At 41.0% G+C, this 23513-nt stretch overlaps 2 protein-coding genes across 6 annotated transcripts in view; both read left to right on the top strand.

Moving 5' to 3' along the window:
* Positions 1 to 11451, top strand: part of Cyp2j10 (cytochrome P450, family 2, subfamily j, polypeptide 10) — a 34824-nt gene extending 23373 nt beyond the window's left edge. For 2 of the 5 annotated variants that reach the window (XR_015619718.1, XM_087549049.1), the window contains 3 exons: positions 1785 to 1972; positions 2724 to 2824; positions 10967 to 11451. Coding sequence is in view for 2 of the 5 variants with exons in the window: in XM_087549049.1 (XP_087405175.1) it covers positions 1785 to 1972; positions 2724 to 2792 (257 nt within the window). In the remaining 3 variants the exon portion in view is untranslated. 5 annotated transcript variants of the gene reach the window in all.
* The window catches only part of LOC100912642 (cytochrome P450 2J3-like), a 124243-nt gene that overhangs the window by 60484 nt on the left and 40246 nt on the right, over positions 1 to 23513 (top strand). The window lies entirely within an intron of this gene.

Here is a 23513-nt window from a genome sequence, read left to right as displayed (position 1 = left end):
TTCTAAGTTTTGTAACCAATTGCAAAATTGTACAAACTGTCCTAAACCACTCAAAAGAGTTATCTAAAATAGTTAATTTCCTTGAGACAAAATGTGGAATGCGGGTAGGGGAATACTGAACATATTTAGTGGACATTAAATTTCAGTTCCAAATAACGGTGTGTTAACATTTACATACACAGCAACATGAGTATACTTAATAGTTCTGATTTGTAGCCTTAAAATTGTTATGGTGATCTACAGTTGGTGGAAAACATTTATTTATAATACTTGGAAGTCTAAGGCAGAAGTAGGACAACTTTGAGGTTATTTGTCTACAAAGGTAGGCTCTACCTCAAAAAAAAAAAAAATAAAAAACATGGCTATCATGGTAATATTTTTGGTTGTATGCACATCCCCAATTAAGAATTTGTGGGTGGTAGAACACTGATGGACGTTTATTTCTCTCACAGAAGAAAACTCTATAAACTATATCCTGTAAAAGGTTTATTGTTCCAAATTCCTTTCAACTTGTTACTGAGTTAGCAGGAAGTGAGCTCTAAACTGAATTCCATGAGGACTGCTTTTGTATCCACAGACAAGGAACAGAGGAAGGAAGCAGGGAGCCATCTTTTCAGAACTTGGCACAAATTAAGGCATAATGTCTACTTCCATATTTCTGGGAAGTACTTAGTCACATGCTCACACTGACTCTGAAAGAAATTTAGAAATGAATTTTCTTAGCTGGACAACAGTAGAATCTCTGTTAAGATAGAAAGTGGTGAAACTATAAAGGAGTTATAACTCCTTGTTATGCTTATATTAGTTCATATAATTATCAAAACATTCTTAAAATAAGCCCTATTTATTCTTAGAAGTCAGGTGAGGAAACTGAGTCTGCAAGTGTATAAGTAGCTTCAGCAGCAACAATGGCAGCAATGTTTACTAAGCATTCGAAATGTACCTTCCACTCTGATGCAACTCCTTAGGAAAGCGCAGTCTACAGTAAATCAGTAATTGAAATAATTTTGTGAAGTTCAGTTACCAATGGAGTGATGTTAGGAAGTGATTAGCCTTGTGAACTGCATTAGTGACTTTTAAAGAGATGTCAGACAGGCCAACGAGATGATTCATCACATAAAGGTACTGGCTACAAGCCCACCATCCTTCGTTCAATCCCCAGAACCCAGATAGTCCAAGAAAAGAACTGACCCCTGCAAATTTACCTCTCAACTTCACTTTTTCACTTTGGAACATGCGCAAGTGCACACAAATAAAAAAAATATAGAATACTTTAAAATATATTTTAAAAATAACAGAAACAAAAGTGATTCCTTCCTAGTCAGACACTAGGACACAGCAAAACTTGGTTATCAATTATCAGATTACAGATTAATCAATATCACATTAAAATAAAATCTCTTGATGCCTTGAAAGTAGATATCTGAGAATATCAAATTCTGAAAACTTAGCTTTCATTTTTTATAAACAAGTAGGTGAAGTGAACTTATTTGCAGAAGCCTGACTTGTTGCTGTTATGGGTTTAGCCATACTGATCACAGAGATTCAGTTCTGAGTAGGTTGAAAGCTGTGACTATGTTGTAAGCACAAAGAAAATTAGAATTGACCGTCTTTCAAAACAGTTCTTTGAGAAGGTAAAAAAAAAAAAAACCAACAACATGGTGTTTCTTTGTAAATAGAACACTGGGTGAAATGTAAGAAAATAACATCATAGAGACAATTTCTTAGTCTTCAGAAGAAAGCATTAAATTTTAAAGTTAACAGAAGCCCCTGTTTTCTTGCAGAAAAAGTACACTCTGAGATCGACAGAGTAATTGGCCATAGGAGACAGCCAAGCACAGGTGACCGAGATGCCATGCCCTATACCAATGCTGTCATCCATGAGGTTCTGAGGATGGGCAACATCATCCCCTTGAATGTTCCCAGGGAAATGACAGCTGATAGCACATTGGCTGGATTCCACCTGCCTAAGGTAACCTTGCATTCTTAGCTTCTGACCTCCAGCACATCCTTGGCATTATGTGAGGAAGACAAACGTATAGTCCTGCCCCCAAAGAAGTCATCTGGAATGGAAGAAAGATATTCATAACAGAATGTGGGCACTATTCCTGCTCTACAGTGGCAGTGAGAACCAGTGGCCAGACAGAATTGAGAGAATGGTTCAGGTATAGAATGGGGTGGGCAAGTCAGTGTATGGTAAAGTCACACTCTGGGGACTCCAGGCACCATGCCAGGGAGTCTGATGGGCTGGGCTAGCCTACTCTGCATGTTTGGTGTGATGTGTTCCTAAACCTAAGGAAGTGGGTTCAGGAGCTCCATACTGGGGCCCCTAAGAATAGAGAAGCAGAGATGGGAGACACAGCATTTTCTTTTGTAGAACTTCATGGTCTTCACTGTAGGAAATGGCTGTTGATACCTTTTTTCTCCATTATCTTCCCGTGAATGGTCACATGTCTTTTCCCTAAGTATATGCTGACCTATTTCCACAGGCCAGCACTTTGTAATAAAGAAAATCTAATGTCCCTGGAATATTGTAAGGCCACACAGTCCATCAGTGTTTTGACTAAGGATGGGATTTGGTAGAGAGCTTATGGTATGAACAAGAATGGGGTATTGGGAACCCCTATCCCTTGTCTTCATGTGTTCCACAATTCATACTTTTTGAATCTTTGCTTTCTCCTTTAGGGCACCACAATTCTGACCAATTTGACTGGTCTTCACAGGGACCCCAAAGAGTGGGCCACCCCGGACACCTTCAACCCAGAGCACTTTTTGGAAAATGGACAGTTTAAGAAGAGAGACTCTTTTCTGCCTTTCTCAATGGGTGAGTAGTAATGAAAAGGAAACAGGTCTGAATCCTATTCATCCCTTCCCTTCTCTCATACCTAGAGTTCTCTGCTATAATTTGAGCCTCTCCTAATGGCCTCACCTTGTTCAGCCCCAAGGTGTTGTTTGCAGCCCAGTGTTCTCTGGCCCTAGAACTGCTTCATGCCTTCTCTCTCTCTCCTGCTCTCCTTCGCCTCTGGTGGAAATTTTGGATTCTGTTGTTTTGTTCTCCACAAATCTGGAGAGTACAAACTCTCTGACTCCTTGCCATAATATAATCTAAATATATGCCTTCTTTTCAAAGTCTTTAAATAACCAAATACTTTCTAAGTAATTTGTGCTCAAAGGTAAATATCTTAGATCTTATGGGGAGGAGTGGGGATGCTATATGTGTAAGGGGCTACCAATTCACTATGATGGGATAATCAAACAATAGTTGTAACTGGGTTCTCCTACTCCTTGAACAGGTAAGACATTTGTCTTTTATGACCTTAATCACACCTTTAAAATTATAATTAGACATATTTGTCTTCTGTGATTTGATATTCATAATTAGGGATGTAGTGATGACCCTCTCTCTTGTGTTTTTTTCCAGCCAATTATGAACAGATACTTGCAGTTTTACAATTTTTGAGCTTGTATCAAATGCCCTGATGTTTTACAGCTATATTGCACATCTATTTTCAAATTTTTTTACAGTTCCTTAGTTCAATAATTAACCATGTATTACATGTAAAAGCACATATGTGTGAGCATGAATGACATAATGGGATAGGTGATGTTGCAGCACTCCCTCTTGGAGCATGTGTCCGACTGCAGCCTTTCAAGCTAGAGTCAGTGAGCACCTCTGAAATAAAGACAAAGACCTAGCCAAAAATACTACATCTGGAGTTCAATATCCATAAGATTTTCTCACACTGAAGCTTGTGTTTCCTAACACTGCCTCCAGAAGGTGACTAAATGCTGCCCAGGAGCCACACTGGCAAACTGTGGGCTAGGAGTGCCTGCCTGGTACTGCTTCTCCTCCCATTGCCTTTCCCTGTGCTTCTGAGGCAACTTTGTTGACCTTTCACAATTCACATTAATAGGAAAGCTCTCAGATATAGGACTTCTGTCTAGTCTTCCTGTTCACAAAACAATTTAAAAGATTTGAATTACAGTTCAAGATCTCTGTGATATATTTCACTTCTAATTATGCTCAGTCATTGAGTCAGATCCTGAAAATCTAGAATGTGACTCCTTTTCAGTGATCTGTTTCCTAGGTCTGCAGTGAAAGGAAAGCTAGCCATATCCCCATGGCTTTCACAGGAAGTTGATCCTCTAGGCCAGGTGAGGCCTGCATACATGCAATCTCTCAATATTGCAAAAAATCATTTCCCTGAAGAGGATTCATATCTCATTTTCTTTAAAATGTTCTCCTGCCTACAGCAGCTATAAATAGAAAGCACCACTGATGCTTTGCTACTGACAGTTGCATTGCTCCCTCTTAACTAGAGGGTCCATTAGCACACAAATTATATCGGACAATCAATCACCAAGGTAATGTAGATGTTAGTAATCCAATAGAAAAGGAGGATTAGTATTTATTTAATCTTATAAACAAACTCCAGGTTACAGGAGAGCTTTTTCTCACTCAAGACCATGTGCCCAAACAATTGGCAAAATTGATCAGGATTGAGTTTTCACTCCTATTTTCTTTCTTTCTCTACTAGATATACATGATATCTAACCTCCCCACCTTACAATTCCAAAAGTTCTATGCATTAGTTAGAATTTTTCTGTATGACAAGCATTCAATACTATATTATTTATAAAAGCATGTCATCTATAGTGGTTTTCAAGTCAGTAAGTGACTTAGCTAATCTGGGTTAATGTGACATACATGTTATACTGGCCATTCAAATGGTGTTGCTAAAGATTCCTAGAGACAAAGGAAAAGCACATAGGCCTGGTAAGATCTATGCCTGGACTTTCACGAATGAGCATGACTTCTGGTGAGCTATAAAAGCAAGAAGACCTCCCCCAGATCTGAAGGAAAGTAAGTCCTACAATCTTTGGGAAATCTGTGAAGACCCAGTGCAAATATCACTGGGGGGGGGGGGGGTCGAGAGATCAGTCAGATGTTTTGCTTTCAACATTTCTTCCTGATAGAGGTGAGTAAGTTCAGTTACATGCTCAGTGCTCAATGGGAACCAGAAGGGGCAAACCTGAAAGACTCAGGGTTGACAAAGCAGCAATCTGGATTTTCTATTACTGCCCTATATTTGATGTGTAGCTGTTTTCCTTCACCATTTCTAGGATGTTATAAAGCCAATGTCCCTGGAGCTGTTACGTTAGGCAGCTTCTTTCTCTTGGAAAAGAAAACCAGTTATATTATTGTGACTTATATATTATCACAGAAGATAGGAAACTAAATCATACATTTACATGTTGTCCTGATTTATGCCCTCGTGTGCTGTAGTCAACAATTAATAGATAGCTTCAGATCTATTAACATAGTTAATATTGATTAATACAATTATTTTAGTATAAGTAAATTATATAATATGAAATAAGAGGTTTTTAAAAATTTATAAGTGGTGCCCTAGAACGTATGGTCAGGGCTAGTGAAGACCATTGGTGATAGCCTAGCTTAATCCTTTTAATTCAATCAGTAGGTCATTTTTCTGGTTTGCAGGGGTGGGGGTTAGTCCAGGCTGCGTTTTTCAGCTTACCCACCTTGATATAATATTTGAGACGAACAACCTCTTAAGAGGAAGTTTTGTTTGTCTCATCATTTCGGTGGTCTCAGTCTGTGGTCAGCAGGACATGTGGCCTGCGTGCACCTGCGGTGATAGCGAGCATTTGTTAGATGTGTATGGCTGAAGAACATGACAACCTATGGTTGCCAGAAAAGAAGGAAAAGGTGCTACCAGATTGTGGATATTCCATTAGGGACCTGGCTCAAATGACTTTAGGCACATACCTACTTAATATTGCACCACTTCTTAATAGTGTCACAATTGTCAACCAAGCCTGCAGTGGAAGTCCTTGTCAACAAATGAGCCAAGCTAACCTGCGTCCATTCAGGTTGCATGGTCTAGGTGAATACTGTGATATCATTCAAGTTTCCCAGTCGAGTGACTGAATTCTACAGGGAAAGATCAGATATGAGCCCTGAAAACATGTATGCTTCACTGATACTACGAGAGACATTAGTGAAGGCTTCAGCTTGAGTTTTTCCAAGGGTAGGGGTGGGGTCTGTTCAAATGTAAGTGTTATCTTACCAATTATTCCAAAATTCCAGTCTTCCTCAGTCACTGAAATGCCATGTTGGTTACTTGCTATTGCTGTGATAAAAATTATGACCAAAAAGTAACTTGAGGAGGAAAGGGTTTATCTTATAATTCCTGATCACAGTACATCACTGAAGGGAATCAAGGTAGGAACTCAAAGCAGGCACCTGAAGACAGAAACTGAAGCCCGGGTCATAGAGGCCTAGGCTTTCCTGCTCATCCCCAGGTCCATTCAACTTTATAACACTGAGGATCGTATGCTCAAGGGTGCTTTACACAATAAGCCCTTCATAGAGACAAATAAGGAAAAAGGGAGGCCAAGAGAAAGAAAAACAGAAAGAAATTCTCTCGCAAGAGCTGACACTAACATTGATCAGGATGATCTAGGAACAGGCTCTGTCACCAGCATGTGTTATTATTACTAGTCTTATTTACTCAGTCACTGGTGCATAATGACAAAATTGCCTTCGGTAATTTGGAGAGTAAGACAAGTTGGTAACTATGCTGCCCAGTCCACGTACCCTGAGAACTTTGAGATAAGGGGGACATATGATGCAACTTGTCCCCAGAAAGCCTAAATGTCTTCTACAGAATTGGAGAAAGCCCAAGTCTTAGACTGAAGAAGCTGGAGTGATGGCCATGTGAAGACGCAGCAACTCACAAAGAAGCAGCCTTGCCACGTGGCATGTGCCAACAAACTGGATGCTACCCTAAATGCTCAGGACAGGATTTTCTTCTCACTTCTATGACATACATGCCAATCATCTCACAGACAGACCCCAGCTTTGTAGGACTGTCTTGTGACTAAGCATTCAAATCTATGAGCTTATGGGAGCCATTTGTACCTAAAACACATGGTAATCAGGATTGCTTGTCTCACAAGCCAAGCTTTAATTTCATGCTTCAGGCTAAACAAGTTCCCAACTACCCAGCCATGTTCAGGAAGAAAGAGACTATTTCACTTCATTGCCAAAGGAGAAAGGCTTAGCTTCATGAAGAGGAGAAGTTTAGTCACAATCACAGAGGGGTTGCCCACAGGTCATGTCACTAACCCTGTGCCAGGGTCAGCCTCGGCTTGGAGAGGGCTTCTGAGAGGAGTGTCTGGGAGCAGAGGAAATGAATGACTTGAAGTCAAATAGTGAGTCCAAGCTGGTGGCCTATGTTCTACTCAAGAAAGCTCTCCAGACTCCTCTCTCTATGCTCTGCTTCCTCTGGACATCTTCGAACAGTTCTCTCTTTATTTTCTGCTCGAAACAGTTCCAAGAAGTTCTTTCTTGCTATTCTAAAAAAAATTATCTGATAGCTCTTCTCTTGTAGGTTATAAGCCTAGTCTTCTATTTTTCACATCAGTCCAGTCATTCACTCTAGATTTCCTTTTGATTATTCCTATGAATCAGCATCTCATGACCCCAGCCCCTTAATTCTTAGAATGCAACAAGTATACATTTTTTTTTCACATTGCAAAAGAATTCAGACATCTGCTGGCCTCTTATAAGCACAGACTATAAGCTAACTGGGTGGGACCCTGACCTGAAATTACCACTTCTACCATGCCTGGACCTGGACGTAAACTCCTTCTATTCTGGGATGACCTTGAACTCAGGAATCTGCCTACATTTGTATCTGCCTCTCTTTGAATCTGACAAATTGGTTCATAGAACAGCTGCTTCTCTTTCTTTAGATTTGTGAAGCCCCTCATATAATTTATATTACATCCTTAGATTTTGAGGAAAATTATATGTGTGTGTATGTGTGTGTGTGTGTGTGTGTATAATATATATATATTTCTAGAGTTCTTTTCCATGACCTCATGAACTAACTGTCCTGAAAGTCCCAGCATTTACCATTTTGCTGAGATACTGGCCATGTCTTTTCCTTCCACACTCACGCTCTCTCTGATTATCATGGACTCATTAGCATTAACAGGGAGGCATTCCTTGAAGAAGGGTTATAAAAATATATACATTATTATACAAACAAGCCTTTTGCCCACAGAAGCCATCAGCACTGGTGGAGGCCCATGCCCTGTTGGCCCTGTCCCAGTGGCTGGACTGGGCAACCCTGGGACCTAACTTTGCATACAGTATGTGGATTCCTACAGGAGAATCTAAAGAATTTCCTAAGTTGCTAACCATATTATTCATGACAGGTAACAGGAGGAGTCTGAGGAGAACAGAGATGATTGAAACACAATAGCAAAAAACACAGATGTAACACATGACACTGGCATCTTCATAGTAACACATTTATGTTTACTATGTATTAGGCAGATAATGAAGTAGAAATAATCATATATCAGAAAATTCTAGAGTGTTTAATCTCATTGAAAGCCAATGTAGCTCCTTATGTATTAGCCTGCAGAGAATGATCCATGCTGTCATTCCTGCTACCATGTTCCTGTTGGAAACCCCATGAGAAGGATGGAAAATATGTCCAAATATTAATAATTGTTTTGTCTGAGTAATCATTTAAGGATTCTTGTCATACTCTTTATAAATTTTTTCCTGACTTTTTTCAGTCAAAAATGTATGATTGCGGAAGAAAGAAATCACTTGGTGGCAGAGTAGACATCTCCTTTGGTAAAGTTCTTGCTTTCCTTGAAAGCGTAGAACATAATTTGATCTTCAGAACTCATATAAAAGTGGAACATGGTAACATATGCTTATAATCCTAGAACATGAAGGGAGAGTTCCTTGGGACTCAGTGGCCAGGCTACGTTCACAAGTTCTGAAGAGTTAAGATTCTATCTGTAAAAGTTGGCAGGGGGTTGGGGAGGTGGGTATGGCACTTGAGGATGAACACCTATGTCTGTTCTCTGGTATCCACACATGTATACACACATGAGTACACATAATGAACTCACATATGCACAAACACATCCACACAAAGATGGGATTAAACATGGGTGAGAGACTGGATGGAGTGCTTCAGTTCTGTTGGGATACTTGACAAGGATGTTCACTGAGGAAGAGAACAGTGGAGTGCTAGTGTTATGCTGGATCATAGAGGCTGCCCAAGTGAATTCAGATATTCATTAGAGAGACTGGCGAGAAGACAGGTACAACAATGGATATAAACACAAATATACATATTACTACAAACACTGAAAACTACAGTGTCCATGTGTATCTGGTGTGAGGTGACTTTGAGCAACAACTCCCAGACTTGTTAGAATGTTTCTTGCCCAGGTATCACCTTTTTTCCCCCATTTTTATTAAATTGGGTATTTCTTATTTACATTTCAAATGTTATTCCCTTTCCCTGTTTCCTAGCCATCAGCCCCCTAATCCCTACCCCTCTACTTCTATAATGGTGTTCCCCTCCAAATCTACCCCCCTTCATTGCCTCCCCAATAATCCCCTACACTGGGGGGTTCAATCTTGGCAGGACCAAGGACTTCCCCTTCCACTGGTGCCACAACAAGGCTATTCACTGCTACATATGCAGTTGGAGCCAAGGGTCAGTCCATGTATATATAGTCTTTGGGTAGGGGTTTAGTCCCTGGAATCTCTGGTTGGTTGGCCTTGTTATTTTTATGGGGTTGCAAGTCCCTTTAGCTCTTTCAGTCCTTTCTCTAATTCCTCCAACAGGGATTGGTTCAGTGGTTGGCTTCTAGCATTCGCCTCTGTATTTGACATGCTCTGACTGTGTCTCTTGGGAGAGATCTATATCCAGTTCCTGTCAGCATGCACTTCTTAGCTTCATCAGTCTTCTCTAGTTTGGTGGCTGTGTATGTATGGGCCACATGTGGGGCAGGCTCTGAACGGCTGTTCCTTCAGTCTTTGCTCTAAACTTTGCCTCCTTATCCCCTCCTATGGATATTTTTGTTCTGCTTTTAAAGGAGTGAGTGAAGCATTCACATTTTGGTCATCCTTCTTGAGTTTCATGTGATGTGTGCATTGCATCGTGGGTAATTTGAACATTTGGGCTAATAAGTGTATCAATGAGTGCACACCATGTGTGTTTTTCTGTGATTGGGTTACCTCACTCAGGATGGTATTTTCTAGCTCCATCCATTTGCCTATGAATTTCATGAAGTCATTGTTTTTGATAGCTGAGTACTACTCCATTGTGTAGATGTACCACATTTTCTGTATCCATTCCTCTGTTGAAGGACATCTGGGTTCTTTCCAGCTTCTGGCTATTATAAATAAGGCTGCTATGAGCATAGTGGAACATGTGTCTTTGTTTGTATGTTGGAGCATCTTTTAGGTGTATGCCCAGGAGAGGTATAGCTGGGTCCTCAGGTAGTGCAATGTCCCATTTTCTGAGGAACCTCCAGACTGATTTCCAGAATGGTTGTACCAGTTTGCAATCCCATCAACAATGGAGGAGTGTTCCTCTTTCTCCACATCCTCGCCAGCATCTGCTGTCCCCTGAGTTTTTGATCTTAGCCATTCTCACTGGTGTGAGGTGGAATCTCAGGGTTGTTTTGATTTGCATTTCCCTGATGACTAAGGATGTTGAACATTTCTTTAGGTGCTTCTCAGCCATTCGATATTCTTCAGCTGTGAATTCATTGTTTAGTTCTGTACCCCATTTTTTAATAGGGTTATTTGGGTCTCTGGAGTCTAACTTCAGGTATCACCTTCTATCCATTATTATTCAGTGCAAAGAAGGAGGACACCTAGGGAAATAACAATTTTCTGGGCTGGCAAACTGAAAACATTAGACTGCAACATATTGTTATGCTAAATGTCAAGTAATAGCAACTTGAATGGGACTCTAATGGCCAAACCAAGAAGATGTTAAACATACTCAGCTAAAAAAAACCTCCAGAGTCTGTTCAAGATTGGCGGGAGGAAGTTGGGGACTCCAGCCCCAAGGCACACTGAGAAAGTGACTCATCTGTTTTTTCTCCATAGGAAAGAGAGCTTGCCCTGGAGAACAACTGGCTCGAACTGAATTGTTCATTTTCTTCACTGCTCTTATGCAAAATTTCACCTTCAAACCTCCAGTCAATGAGACGTTGAGCCTAAAGTTCAGAAATGGCCTCACCCTTGCCCCAGTCAGCCACCGCATCTGTGCTGTCCCCAGACAGTGATGCTGGAGAAGCAAAGAGAAAGGAAAGAAGGAATGACTTGCCCTTTGAAACCACTGGTGCCTACATACATAGGAGGAAACAGAATGAAGGTGACAGAGAAAAGATGGGAAAACTTAGAGTAGAGAAACTGAATCAAATTCCTGGACTGCCGGCCCCTCAAGTTGGTTCTGAGTATATCACTTATGTGCTCATAAAATTGCTGAAAGAAGAATTATTCTTTTCATTTTTAAAGTGTATGTAAAGGGATACAGTGTATTAAGAATACTATTTAACTTATAAATCACATTAAAAGAGGTGTGCTTTCAACTTTTGTCTGTCTTCCTCTTGTAGACATACAGTTGCCCCTGGCCTGTTGAAATGGTTCATTTGGAAATGATACAAAAAGAGCCTCAGAGTTAGAACTAGGTTTCTGGGTGGGGACAGACACAGAAGTAGGACATGAAGACTCTTCCATTTGGAAGGCCTATAGCTACCTCATCTTGCTCTTCACCTGAGTTCTCCTGAAGGCCAGGTAGAAAGGGATGATTCACTGGTGTCAGGCAGACAAAGCAAGCAGCACTGAAGCAGTTTCTATGATCTAAATATTGTAGCTGGATCTTGATCGCTGATCTCGGGCTGAGTAATATATACTTACTGATGAGCAAACTCTAGCAGGAAGTTTAGGGAGAAAATGTAAAGACATTTTGTCTTCAGATATATGAGCCAATCTGGGGCCCTTGGGGTTGTTGGAAGTTCTCCGCCTTTGATCCTTGATGCTGTTGATCTGGTTATAAAAGTCATGGCTCTTATCTTAAAGGGAATAAGACTCAGCCTATTCTGGATCCATTTTGAGTGACCATGGCTGGGAACATGGTTTAGTTTACCACCAATTGCATATTCCAACAGGAAACAGGTTCATGAAGTTTTATAGTTTTACAGAACAAAACAAAATCATTTACAGAAAATAAAATCATTACACCAAGATGGAGATGTGTAGCCCTCAGATGCTCTCTGACCACATTCTGAGCTTTTTGATTCTTACTATGCTGGGTCCAGCATGGCTGTGTAAGGGGTGGTATGACACAGTTCCTATCCCTGGAACATTGTCAGGCCGTTGATTCCCACATGTGACAGTGACTACTGTTGGCCTGGAACTAATCTGCTTTCTCATCTATGTGTTTTGCTTTCAATCTCTCTTTCTGGGAAATATACTTGCCCCACTATTCAGAACTAATCACTCCATAGCAAGTGAAACACATGTGGTTCTCAGAAATGAGAAACAGAGATGTTCATGAGGCTGTGGAAGATGAGGCGCAGACCTTCCACTTGGCCGTTAGAGGCATGGGAAAGGATCTAAACAGCATAATCACAGCAGCCATAAAAACCAACAGGTCCTTTGTGGAAATTATTCATTGTGAGACTTGGCCTTGAATTTAGAATTATGAGGAGATACATGTACCTCTGGTCCAATGACTGCTGCCCTAATTAGCCAGGATGAATTGGGGATAGAGAGTTAAAATGGTCTCAAGAAGAAAAGGCAAGAATAGGGAAAGAAGGAATCTATAAGCTAAAAAAAAACAGCAAATGATAGATGGGTTTATCTTACAGGAGGCAGGCATGTATATGATCTGGAAACAAATATTATTAGAAGGAGAGTATATGAGGCCGTGGAATTGCTAGGATGGTAAACAAAAAGTAGAGAATTGAAAGATGATGAACAAGTATATAAAAAGTTAGTATTTCATTCTCCTAGCTACTTGAAGGATTGAAGACAGCAATGCCTACTTGACTTGCATGAATTTTAAAACTTCATAAGAAATTATTTTAACATTAGTCTGTCACCTTTCTGTTGTTACATGAAAATAGTTATTAAAGACTGCTGTCTGCTGTACCAGGAAACCACAGCAGCTGCGTCCAGCTACCCATGAAGAACAAGCTGTGTAAACTGATAAGGAAATGAGCTTGTGCTTTGTGTTTGGTTTCTGTTTTAAGGAAGCAGGGGTTGGGACTGATGATCTGGGACCCACAGAATTTATGTAAATTTAAAATTTTCTAAAAGAAATTATTAACAATGTTCAAATCCTAGATGATGTTTCTCTAGCAAATAAAAGGCTGGGTTCAGACTCTCTGGTTTGAAGAAGAAAAAAGAATGAGAAGAAAGAAGGAAAAAGACTGGGAAGAAGGAGGAAGGAGGAGGAGGAGGAGGAGGAGGAGGAGGAAGAAGAAGAAGAGGAAGAAGAGTGAGAATTCTCTGGGAAAGAGAGCACATTTGACCTGACAGCTTGCATCCACTACCGACTCTGGGTCATTATTGAGTCAGTGCCATGCTCATCTGCCTCCTTTCTCAGGACCTTCCTCATGCTGAGGCCGGGCCTCGGCAGTGGAAGTCTTCTGTTGGTGTCCAGCCATTGTCCCCTTGCATTCGTTCAAGCCTTAAGGGTCAGTTTATGAGCCGAGCACCAATATAGATGAACCTTACGATGGCATACACAGCGGGCCTCATGAGCTTGTTACAAAATCAAGAAAACTGCAGTCTCTTCTGGGAAAAAGTTCTTAACTACTAGTTCCAGACTTTCAAATACCTCTTCCAACATTCAGTTTTGATTCTCCATGTATCCCTAGACCTTGGCATTCCAGAGATGCTCCAAAACCCAGGGACGTTTCTCAATTGGTGATAGGATCCATGCCCCTCCCCTACTCCACATGATTTGGGAGATGAAAAAAAAAAAACTTGACATTTAAGATACTTCTCTGAGCCTTAACCAACAAGAGAGCCGGGACGCTCCTTGATTTATATAATCATTAGAAGCTGGCTAACTTCTCAAATACATAAGATTCAATATTTACTCTAGTTTTTCAGATGGTAGGTATTGCACAGACAGGCTAAGATTAACCATATAAAATGCAGTAAGGTTTATCAAAGAGCTTATTAGAATCATTGTCACTAATGAGGCAGGACAAGATACATGGAACAATTAAGTTCTCTGTCAACAAGAGGGATTAATCCAAAAGGTTTCTCCATTCCATTGTTCATGGGTGGAGACTGGATAAAAGAAAATCTTCAAAGGATGCTATGGGGTAGAAGACAAAGTGTTATAGAAATTTTGTGTTGCTACCTATGCTCCAAGTCAGGCCTAAACATTCTTCCTAAATAAGCCAATAAAAAGAGCTAAGTTAAATGTGGGAAACAGAAGAGGGGGTATTTATTCCATGGGGCTATATTGGGAAAAAGGACAAAGAGATCCAGAAACAGTCCTAAGTTATCATCCTCGGGGTCCTATAATAAGATTAAAGTTTCACTAGAGAGCCAAGGACATGCACATAAGGCAGCCCTAGTTAAGTTGTGGTCCACCCAACACTGATCCACCTTGTCTAGGTTTTAGTCTTATTCTGTAAAATGACCTGACAAGTTGTGAATTGTGTAAAATCTCTTTCTAAAAGACAAGTTTCTCCTCTGGCTAGTGCCTTTTCCTTCTCCCAGCATGAGATGGATGGGGCAATCCCCTTTCTTTGGGCTCCAATGTTTCCATAATCTGAGAGTCACGATGAGAGAGACAATTCATTTATGTCAAGTCTACTAGAGAAGAAAATAGGGAAGATGTTCCGATATATGTTCCATTGGTCACACAGAGGGGTAACAAGATGCCCCAAAACTGTATCAATTTGACACAATTGTTAAAAAAAAAAATGCATGCTATTTTCCTTCACTAGAGCCTGACCTAACATCAGACTGGAGGGTAAACAGTGCCCTCTAATGGAAAATATCAACCATAGTATTGGCTTTCTATAACAGAGAAGGCACTCCCTAAGGTTTTCAGATTGTGTGTTTCCACCTCCAGATAGGCTGACTGTGAGTGTAGACTTTCAAAAGTAGGTCCTCAGCTGTAAGCTAGTCAAAAATGATCTCAAGTTAGACATATGTAAAAATAAGTACTTCTATCAATTTGTTTTTCCTTTATCATGGGTGGCAACTACCACATACATACTCTTGACACTATAACATTTAAAACTACCAGAAAGTGATCCTTCAATCCTTCAGTGTTCTTTCTCTACAATCTTACAATGAAAAAAATGATTTCTGTCTCATCAACCCCTTTTCCCAGTGAATACCAGGCTATGCTAAGATTCATCTGGACGAACCAGTATTGGTTATAGAAGAACAAATGGACAAGGAATGGCTATTAATGAAGCTATGGAAAGTGTGATATAATTGCTATGGAAAGTGTAATTGGTCTCTGGACTTGCAGATACTAAATTTTCAATAGCCATTGACAATTTTATCAAATGATCAGCCTTGTAGACAGTTCAGTGTAAGGTGTGGTTCACCTATGCTCTGTAATTAAGCCCAATAAACACACTGATTTGACAAGTTGGGCTTTAGTAGAGCAGTACTTTGTCCCTTCATTAGTGTCCTGTCTGAGGTGAATGGGTATTTGTCTACATAGTCCCAGGAATACTTAATGTAACATCTTAGTGAATTGTTCTTCAATTAAAGATGCTGTTATCTTTATAACATGCTGACTTTGATTCCTCTGAGTATGTGTGCATGGTTGAAGCAGCTATATTACTTTGAAGTTCTATTTTTACTTTTTAGAGGATCTTCCATATTTATGTTCATATAGAGTGAATTAATTATTTATCTTCATTATCACCAACAACACTTAAAGGTTTTATAAATATAAAGATCATCAAAACAAACAATCATGCACCCATCATTAAACTACTAATGGTAAACTATTAAACTATTGAAAGAATTGTCTTTATGAGATTGACATTTCCCCAGGAAAGTCATGTTTGAAGAAATAGGAGGAAAAACTGGTGTAGCCAGAAGAGGAATTTATATTCTGATAACTTATCAGACCACCATGTAGGAGAGACTAGACCTCAGACAGTTATCCATAATGATAGTGGGTTTTAAACCTTGACCAGAACTGCTTAGTTATGCCCACATCTTAACTACCATTTAAACCTCAACTTGATGTTAGGACCAAAGATGGACTTGGATGATCTCTAGAACTCTTTGCTCTTCATTAAATGAATCTTTTCTTTTTGCATGTCTGTTTAATTGTCTTATTGAAGACAAGTGACAAAGTCTCGATTCTTAAGGCTGCCATAGCATAAGGTTCCAGTGCTCAGAAAATCAGGAAAAGTTAATTACATGTATAGGTTGATTTTTGTTTTAGAGATGACAGACATCTGACTTGGGTGGACTTGCATGTCAAAGGAGTTGTTATTTATATTTCCTGAGGCTAAAAATATTGAGCACTTTTTCATGTAATCATTAAGCATTTAACTTTTTACCTTGTTCCTTCTTTTTATTTAATCTTTTTTTATACTCCAGATTTTATTCCCCTCCCAGTCCACCCGCCAACTGTTCCATATCCCATACCTCCTCCTCCCCCCAAACCCTGTCTCCACAAGGATACAACCATCCAACCCATCCCACGAGACCTCTAATCTCCCTGGGGCCTCCAGGTTAGGTGCATGTTCTCTGACTGAACTCAGACCTAACAGTCCTCTGCTGTATATGTGTTGAGGGCCTCATATCAGCTGGTGTATGCTGCCTGGTTGGTGGTCCAGTATCTGAGAGATCTCAGGGGTCCAGGTTAATTGAGACTGCTGGTCCTCCCACAAGGTAGCCCTCCTCCTAGCCCTCCTCCTCAGCTTCTTCTAGCTTTTCCCTGATTCACTCACAGGAGTAAGCACCTCTGTCCATGGGTTGGGTGCAAAAATCTGCATCTGACTCTTTCAACTGCTTGTTGGGTCTTTTGGAGGGCAGTCATGATAGGTCCCTTTTTGTGAGTGTTCCATAGCCTCAGTAACAGTGTCAGGCCTTGGGTCCTCCACTTGAGCTGGATCCCACTTTGGGGCTGTCACTGGACCTTCTTTTCCTTAGGGTTTTCTTAATTTCCATCCCTGCAGTTCTTTCAAACAAAAACAATATGGGTCAGAGTTTTGACATTGGGACGATCCCTCACTTGATGCCCTATCTTTCTGCTGGAGGTAGGTTCAACAAGTTCCCTCTCCTGACTGTAGAGCATCTAAGGTCCCTCCCTTTGAGTCACCTTCCTACCTCCGGAAGTTACCTATTTCCATTCTTTCTGCTAGCACTCAGGTTTTGGCCTGAGGTTTTGATGTTAGTCATTCTGATTGGTATAAAATGGAATCTCATGGTCATTTTGATTTGCATTTCCCTGTTCACTAAGGTTTTTGAACATTTCTTTAGGTGCTTCTCAGCCATTCAAGATTCTTCTGTTGTTCCTTCTGCCCATTCCTTTCTTCAGGGACAGAGTGCTAGCTAGTCTGTTTCCTGAAGACAACATATCTTGAGGTACCCCAGAAGATCCACTGCACTCAGAGCATTTGGTAAGAACCCTCCAGAAGTCCCACAGCTGCCACTGAGAGCCCAGTGGACATGGGACCCATGACCTCCCAAAACTCCTGCCCACTGAATTCCACTCCCTTTCTGCCTGGTCCTTTCTTCTGGGACAAACTGCTAGCTGGTCTGCTCCCCTGAAGACATGAGGCATCCCAGATGCTCTGCTGCACAGAGGACAACTGACCCCACACAGCCTGAGGCATCCCAAGAGATCTGCTGCAAATGGGGCAACTGGCATCCCAGGAGATCTGCTGCACATAGGGCAACTAGGCAACCAATACCACAGTCTGTAAACCTCCCTTGGGCTCTGTGGCATGCAGGGCAACTCAGCCAAAAGACTGAAAGCCTCCCTGGAGTTTTGCTGCACACAGGGAAACAGAAACACAGTCCATAGAACCCCTGGAGAACAGCTTCACACAGGACAACAGTTTGACTGTTCCTCTGAAGGCTCAATGATCTCAAGACCTCCCAGGAGATCTACTGCAGCCAGGACAATAAATCAGCAGCTTCTCTGCCCCTCTGAAGGCCCACAGAAGGTCTGCTACAGCCAAGGCCACAGGCCTACAACAAGATCTGTAGCAACCCAGGGACAAAAGACAGAGTCTTCCAGACCAGCAAATACCATGGATAACCAGATGGGGAGAGGCAAGCACAAGATCATACGCAACAGAAGCCAATATATATGGACATCCTAAGAACCCATTTCTCTCACCACAGCAAGCTCTGAATATACCAACATACCAAAACATCAGGAAGCTGACATAAATCCTATCTCATGAAGATAATAGAGTCCTTTAAGGAGGATATAAATAACTCACTGAAAGAAATACAGGAAAACACAGGTAAACAGGTAAAAGCCTCTGAAGAGAAGACAAATAAATCCCTTAAAGAAATACAGGAAAACACGATCAAATGGGTGAAGAAATTGAATAAAGCAGTTCAAGACCAAAAAGTGGAAGTAGAAAGAATAAAGAAAACACAAATGAAAGAAAACCTGGAAATGGAAAACTGAGGAAGAGGTCAAGAATTACAGACGTGAGTATTACCAACAGAATAAAAGAGAGAGAAGATAGAATCTCAGGTGTAAAAAATACCATGGAGCTCTTCTCGAAGGGGCTTGAGACCCCTTATGAACAACAATGCCAAGCAACCAGAGCTTCCAGGGACTAAGCCACTACCTAAAGACTATACATGGACTGACCCTGGACTCTGACCTCATAGGTTGCAGTGAATATCCTACTAAGAGCACCAGTGGAAGGGGAAGCCCTGGGTCCTGCTAAGACTGAACCCCCAGTGAACTAGACTGTTGGGGGGAGGGCGGCAATGGGGGGAGGGTGGGGAGGGGAACACCCATAAAGAAGGGGGGGAGGGATTAGGGGGATGTTTGCCCGGAAAACGGGAAAGGAAATAACACTCAAAATGTAAATAAATACTCAAGTTAATAAAAAAAAAATACCATGGAAGAAATTGACACAACTGTAAAAGAAAATTCAAAACATAAAAAACTCCTAACACAAAATGTCCAGGAAATTCAGGACACAATGAAAAGACCAAATCTAAGAATAATGGGAATAGAGGAGAATGAAGATTCCCAGCTTGAAGGACCTGAAAACTTCTTCAACAAAATCATAAAAGAAAACTTATCTGACTTGAAGAAGGAGATGGCCATAAAGGTACAAGAAACATAAAACACCTAACAAATGGGACCAGAAAAGAAAATCCCCTTGTCACATAATAATCAGAACACTAAACACATAGAACAAAGAAAGGATATTAAAAGCTGCAAGGGGAAAAGGCCAAATAACATAGCAAAGGTAGACCTATCAGAATGACACCAGACTTCTCAACAGAGACACTAAAGGCCACAAGAGCATGGTCAGAGGTCATGCAGACTGTAAGAGAACAATTTTTTTTCTTTTGAGTCACATTTGTTCAGTTTTTTCCCAACTAACTATATTTTTTTGTTTGTTAGTACTTTAGATAGTCTGGTCATTAGCTACCTACTAAATAGCAGACTAAAATTTTTTTCCTATTCTACAGGATGCCCCTTCACTAGTCACTTATCTCTTTTGTTGTACTGCCACCAACATGTCTGACAGTAATAAATATATTCAAGAGACATTTGTGCCTCTCTCATTGGCTATCAGACTATTGAAACATCAACCCTCATAAGAATTCCCCCCAGGAATCTCCTGCTACATAAGACAATTCTGAAGCCCTGGGGTTTGCCAGGGGAGCAATTTACCTCCAGAGTGTGAATTTTGTCTCCTGGAGAAAGATTTACAACTTGTTATTTGAACTTACTGAGAGATTTGGATCTGTAATAAAGATTGGTGGTACCACATCTTGGCTAGATGTTTATCTAGCCATATCTCTTGCCTTATCTTTAAACATTAGTTTCATTTCCGGACGTCAATAATAGCTGTGGAGGATGAATAAGCTACATCGCTTTGGTCTTCTTCTTATTGTAACCACATTAAATCAATCTCTAGTGTTCTATTTTGACTATTAATTGGCTGATTTAACTGGCTTATCCAAGAGAGGTGACCAACCCTCTCATGTTGGAGAACGTGTCATCATTTTTTTGTGATGGTGTGGATTTCTTTCTGTATCTTCTGTTCTATTCTATCTATGTTCTACATATATGTCTTTGTGTCAATACCCTGCTTATATTTGGCTTACTATAATATTTGGAATTCTACTATAGTACGTTCAGCAAGTGTTTTTCTATTCAGGATTGGTCTGACTTACTGGAGCCTTTTGTACTTCTATAGGATTTTATGAATTTTTGCATATATATTTATTGTTGGAATATATATCATTGGAATATATAGATATCATTGTATTATACAGATATCATTAGGATACATAGATATCATTGGAATATATAATTGGAGTGTTCAAGAAGATCCCACAGGATTGCAGACTGGTACAACCATTCTGGAAATCAGTCTGGAGGTTCCTCAGAAAATTGGACATTGAACTGCCTGAGGATCCAGCTATACCTCTCTTGGGCATATACCCAAAAGATGCCCCAACATATAAAAAAGACACGTGCTCCACTATGTTCATCGCAACCTTATTTATAATAGCCAGAAGCTGGAAAGAACCCAGATGCCCTTCAACAGAGGAATGGATACAGAAAATGTGGTACATCTGCACAATGGAATATTACTCAGCGATCAAAAACAATGACTTTATGAAATTCGTAGGCAAATGGTTGGAACTGGAAAATATCATCCTGAGTGAGCTAACCCAATCACAGAAAAACACACATGGTATGCACTCATTGATAAGTGGCTATTAGCCCAAATGCTTGAATTACCCTAGATGCCTAGAACAAATGAAACTCAAGAAGGATGATCAAAATGTGAATGCTTCACTCCTTCTTTAAAAGGGGAACAAGAATACCCTTGGCAGGGAACAGAGAGGCAAAGATTAAAACAGACACAGAAGGAACACCCATTCAGAGCCAGACCACATGTGGCCCATACATATACAGCCACCCATATAGACAAGATGGATGAAGCAAAGAAGTGCAGGCAGACAAGAGCTGGATGTAGATCGCTCCTGAGAGACACAGCCAGAATACAGCAAACACAGAGGCGAATGCCAGCAGCAAACCACTGAACTGAGAATAGGACCCCCGTTGAAGGAATCAGAGAAAGAACTGGAAGAGCTTGAAGGGGCTCGAGACCCCTTATGAACAACAATGCCAAGCAACCAGAGCTTCCAGGGACTAAGCCACTACCTAAAGACTATACATGGACTGACCCTGGACTCTGACCTCATAGGTTGCAGTGAATATCCTAGCAAGAGCACCAGTGGAAGGGGAAGCCCTTGGTCCTGCTAAGACTGAACCCCCAGTGAACTAGACTGTTGGGGGGAGGGCGGCAATGGGGGGAGGGTGGGGAGGGGAACACCCATAAAGAAGGAGAGGGGGGAGGGGGATGTTTGCCCGGAAACCGGGAAAGGGAATAACACTCGAAATGTATATAAGAAATACTCAGCTCTCTGCTCCCAGACCCCTTGGGAGAGAGACCTCACCGCCTGGTCAGGTGGAAACTCCTGAGGCTGCAGAGCAGAAGAGACCACCAACACTGCCCACCCCTGCCCACATCCCTGGCCCAAGAGGAAACTGTATAGGGCTTCTGGGTTCCCATGGGGGAGGGCCCAGGAGCGGCAGGACCCCTTCGCCTGTGACACCGCCAGAACCTGAAGGAACAGACCTGATAAACAGTTCTCTGCACCCAAATCCCGTGGGAGGGAGAGCTAAACCTTCAGAGAGGCAGACACACCTGGGAAACCAGAAGAGACTGCACACTGCACACATCTCTGACACCAGAGGAAAACACCAAATGCCATCTGGAACCCTGGTGCACTGAAGCTCCCGGAAACGGCGGCACAGATCTTCCTGGTTGCTGCCGCTGCAGAGAGCTCTTGAGCCTTGGGACCACAGGTAAGAACAACTTTTCTGCTGCAAGTGACCTGCCTGGTGAACTCAAGACACAGGCCCACAGGAACACCTGAAGACCTGTAGAGAGGAAAAACTACACGCCGGGAAGCAGAACACTCTGTCCCCATAACAGGCTGAAAGAAAACAGGAAAACAGGTCTACAGCACTCCTGACACACAGGCTTATAGGACAGTCTAGCCACTGTCAGAAATAGCAGAACAAAGTAACACTAGAGATAATCTGATGGCGAGAGGCAAGCGCAGGAACCCAAGCAACAGAAACCAAGACTACATGGCACCATTGGAGCCCAATTCTCCCATCAAAACAAACATGGAATATCCAAACACATCAGAAAAGCAAGATCTAGTTTCAGAATCATATTTGATCATGATGCTGGAGGACTTCAAGAAAGACGCGAAGAACTCCCTTAGAGAACAAGTAGAAGCCTACAGAGAGGAATCGCAAAAAATCCCTGAAAGAATTCCAGGAAATCATAAATAAACAAGTAGAAGCTCATAGAGAGGAGTCACAAAAATCCCTGAAAGAATTCCAGAAAATCATAAATAAACAAGTAGAAGCCCATAGAGAGGAGTCACAAAAATCCCTGGAAGAATTCCAGGAAATCATAAATAAACAAGTAGAAGCCCATAGAGAGGAGTCACAAAAATCCCTGAAAGAATTCCAGGAAAACACAATCAAACAGCTAAAGGAATTAAAAATGGAAATAGAAGCAATCAAGAAAGAACACATGGAAACAACCCTGGATATAGAAAACCAAAAGAAGAGACAAGGAGCTGTAGATACAAGCTTCACCAACAGAATACAAGGGATGGAAGAGAGAATCTCAGGAGCAGAAGATTCCATAGAAATCATTGACTCAACTGTCAAAGATAATGTAAAGCAGAAAAAGCTACTGGTCCAAAACATACAGGAAATCCAGGACTCAATGAGAAGATCAAACCTAAGGATAATAGGTATAGAAGAGAGTGAAGACTCCCAGCTCAAAGGACCAGTAAATATCTTCAACAAAATCATAGAAGAAAACTTCCCTAACCTAAAAAAAAGAGATACCCATAGGCATACAAGAAGCCTACAGAACTCCAAATAGATTGGACCAGAAAAGAAACACCTCCCATCACATAATAGTCAAAACACCAAACGCACAAAATAAAGAAAGAATATTAAAAGCAGTAAGGGAAAAAGGTCAAGTAACATATAAAGGCAGACCTATCAGAATCACACCAGACTTTTCTCCAGAAACTATGAAGGCCAGAAGATCCTGGACTGATTTCATACAGACCCTAAGAGAAGACAAATGCCAGCCCAGGTTACTGTATCCTGCAAAACTCTCAATTAACATAGATGGAGAAACCAAGATATTCCATGACAAAACCAAATTTACACAATATCTTTCTACAAATCCAGCACTACAAAGGATAATAAATGGTAAAGCCCAACATAAGGAGGCAAGCTATACCCTAGAAGAAGCAAGAAACTAATCGTCTTGGCAACAAAACAAAGAGAAGAAAAGCACACAAACATAACCTCACATCC

This window comes from Rattus norvegicus, chromosome 5 (assembly GCF_021556685.1).
Source record: "Rattus norvegicus strain SHRSP/BbbUtx chromosome 5, alternate assembly SHRSP_T2T, whole genome shotgun sequence".
In the NCBI taxonomy this organism is placed as follows: Eukaryota; Metazoa; Chordata; class Mammalia; order Rodentia; family Muridae; genus Rattus; species Rattus norvegicus.
This window is presented reverse-complemented; position numbering and strand designations above follow the sequence as displayed.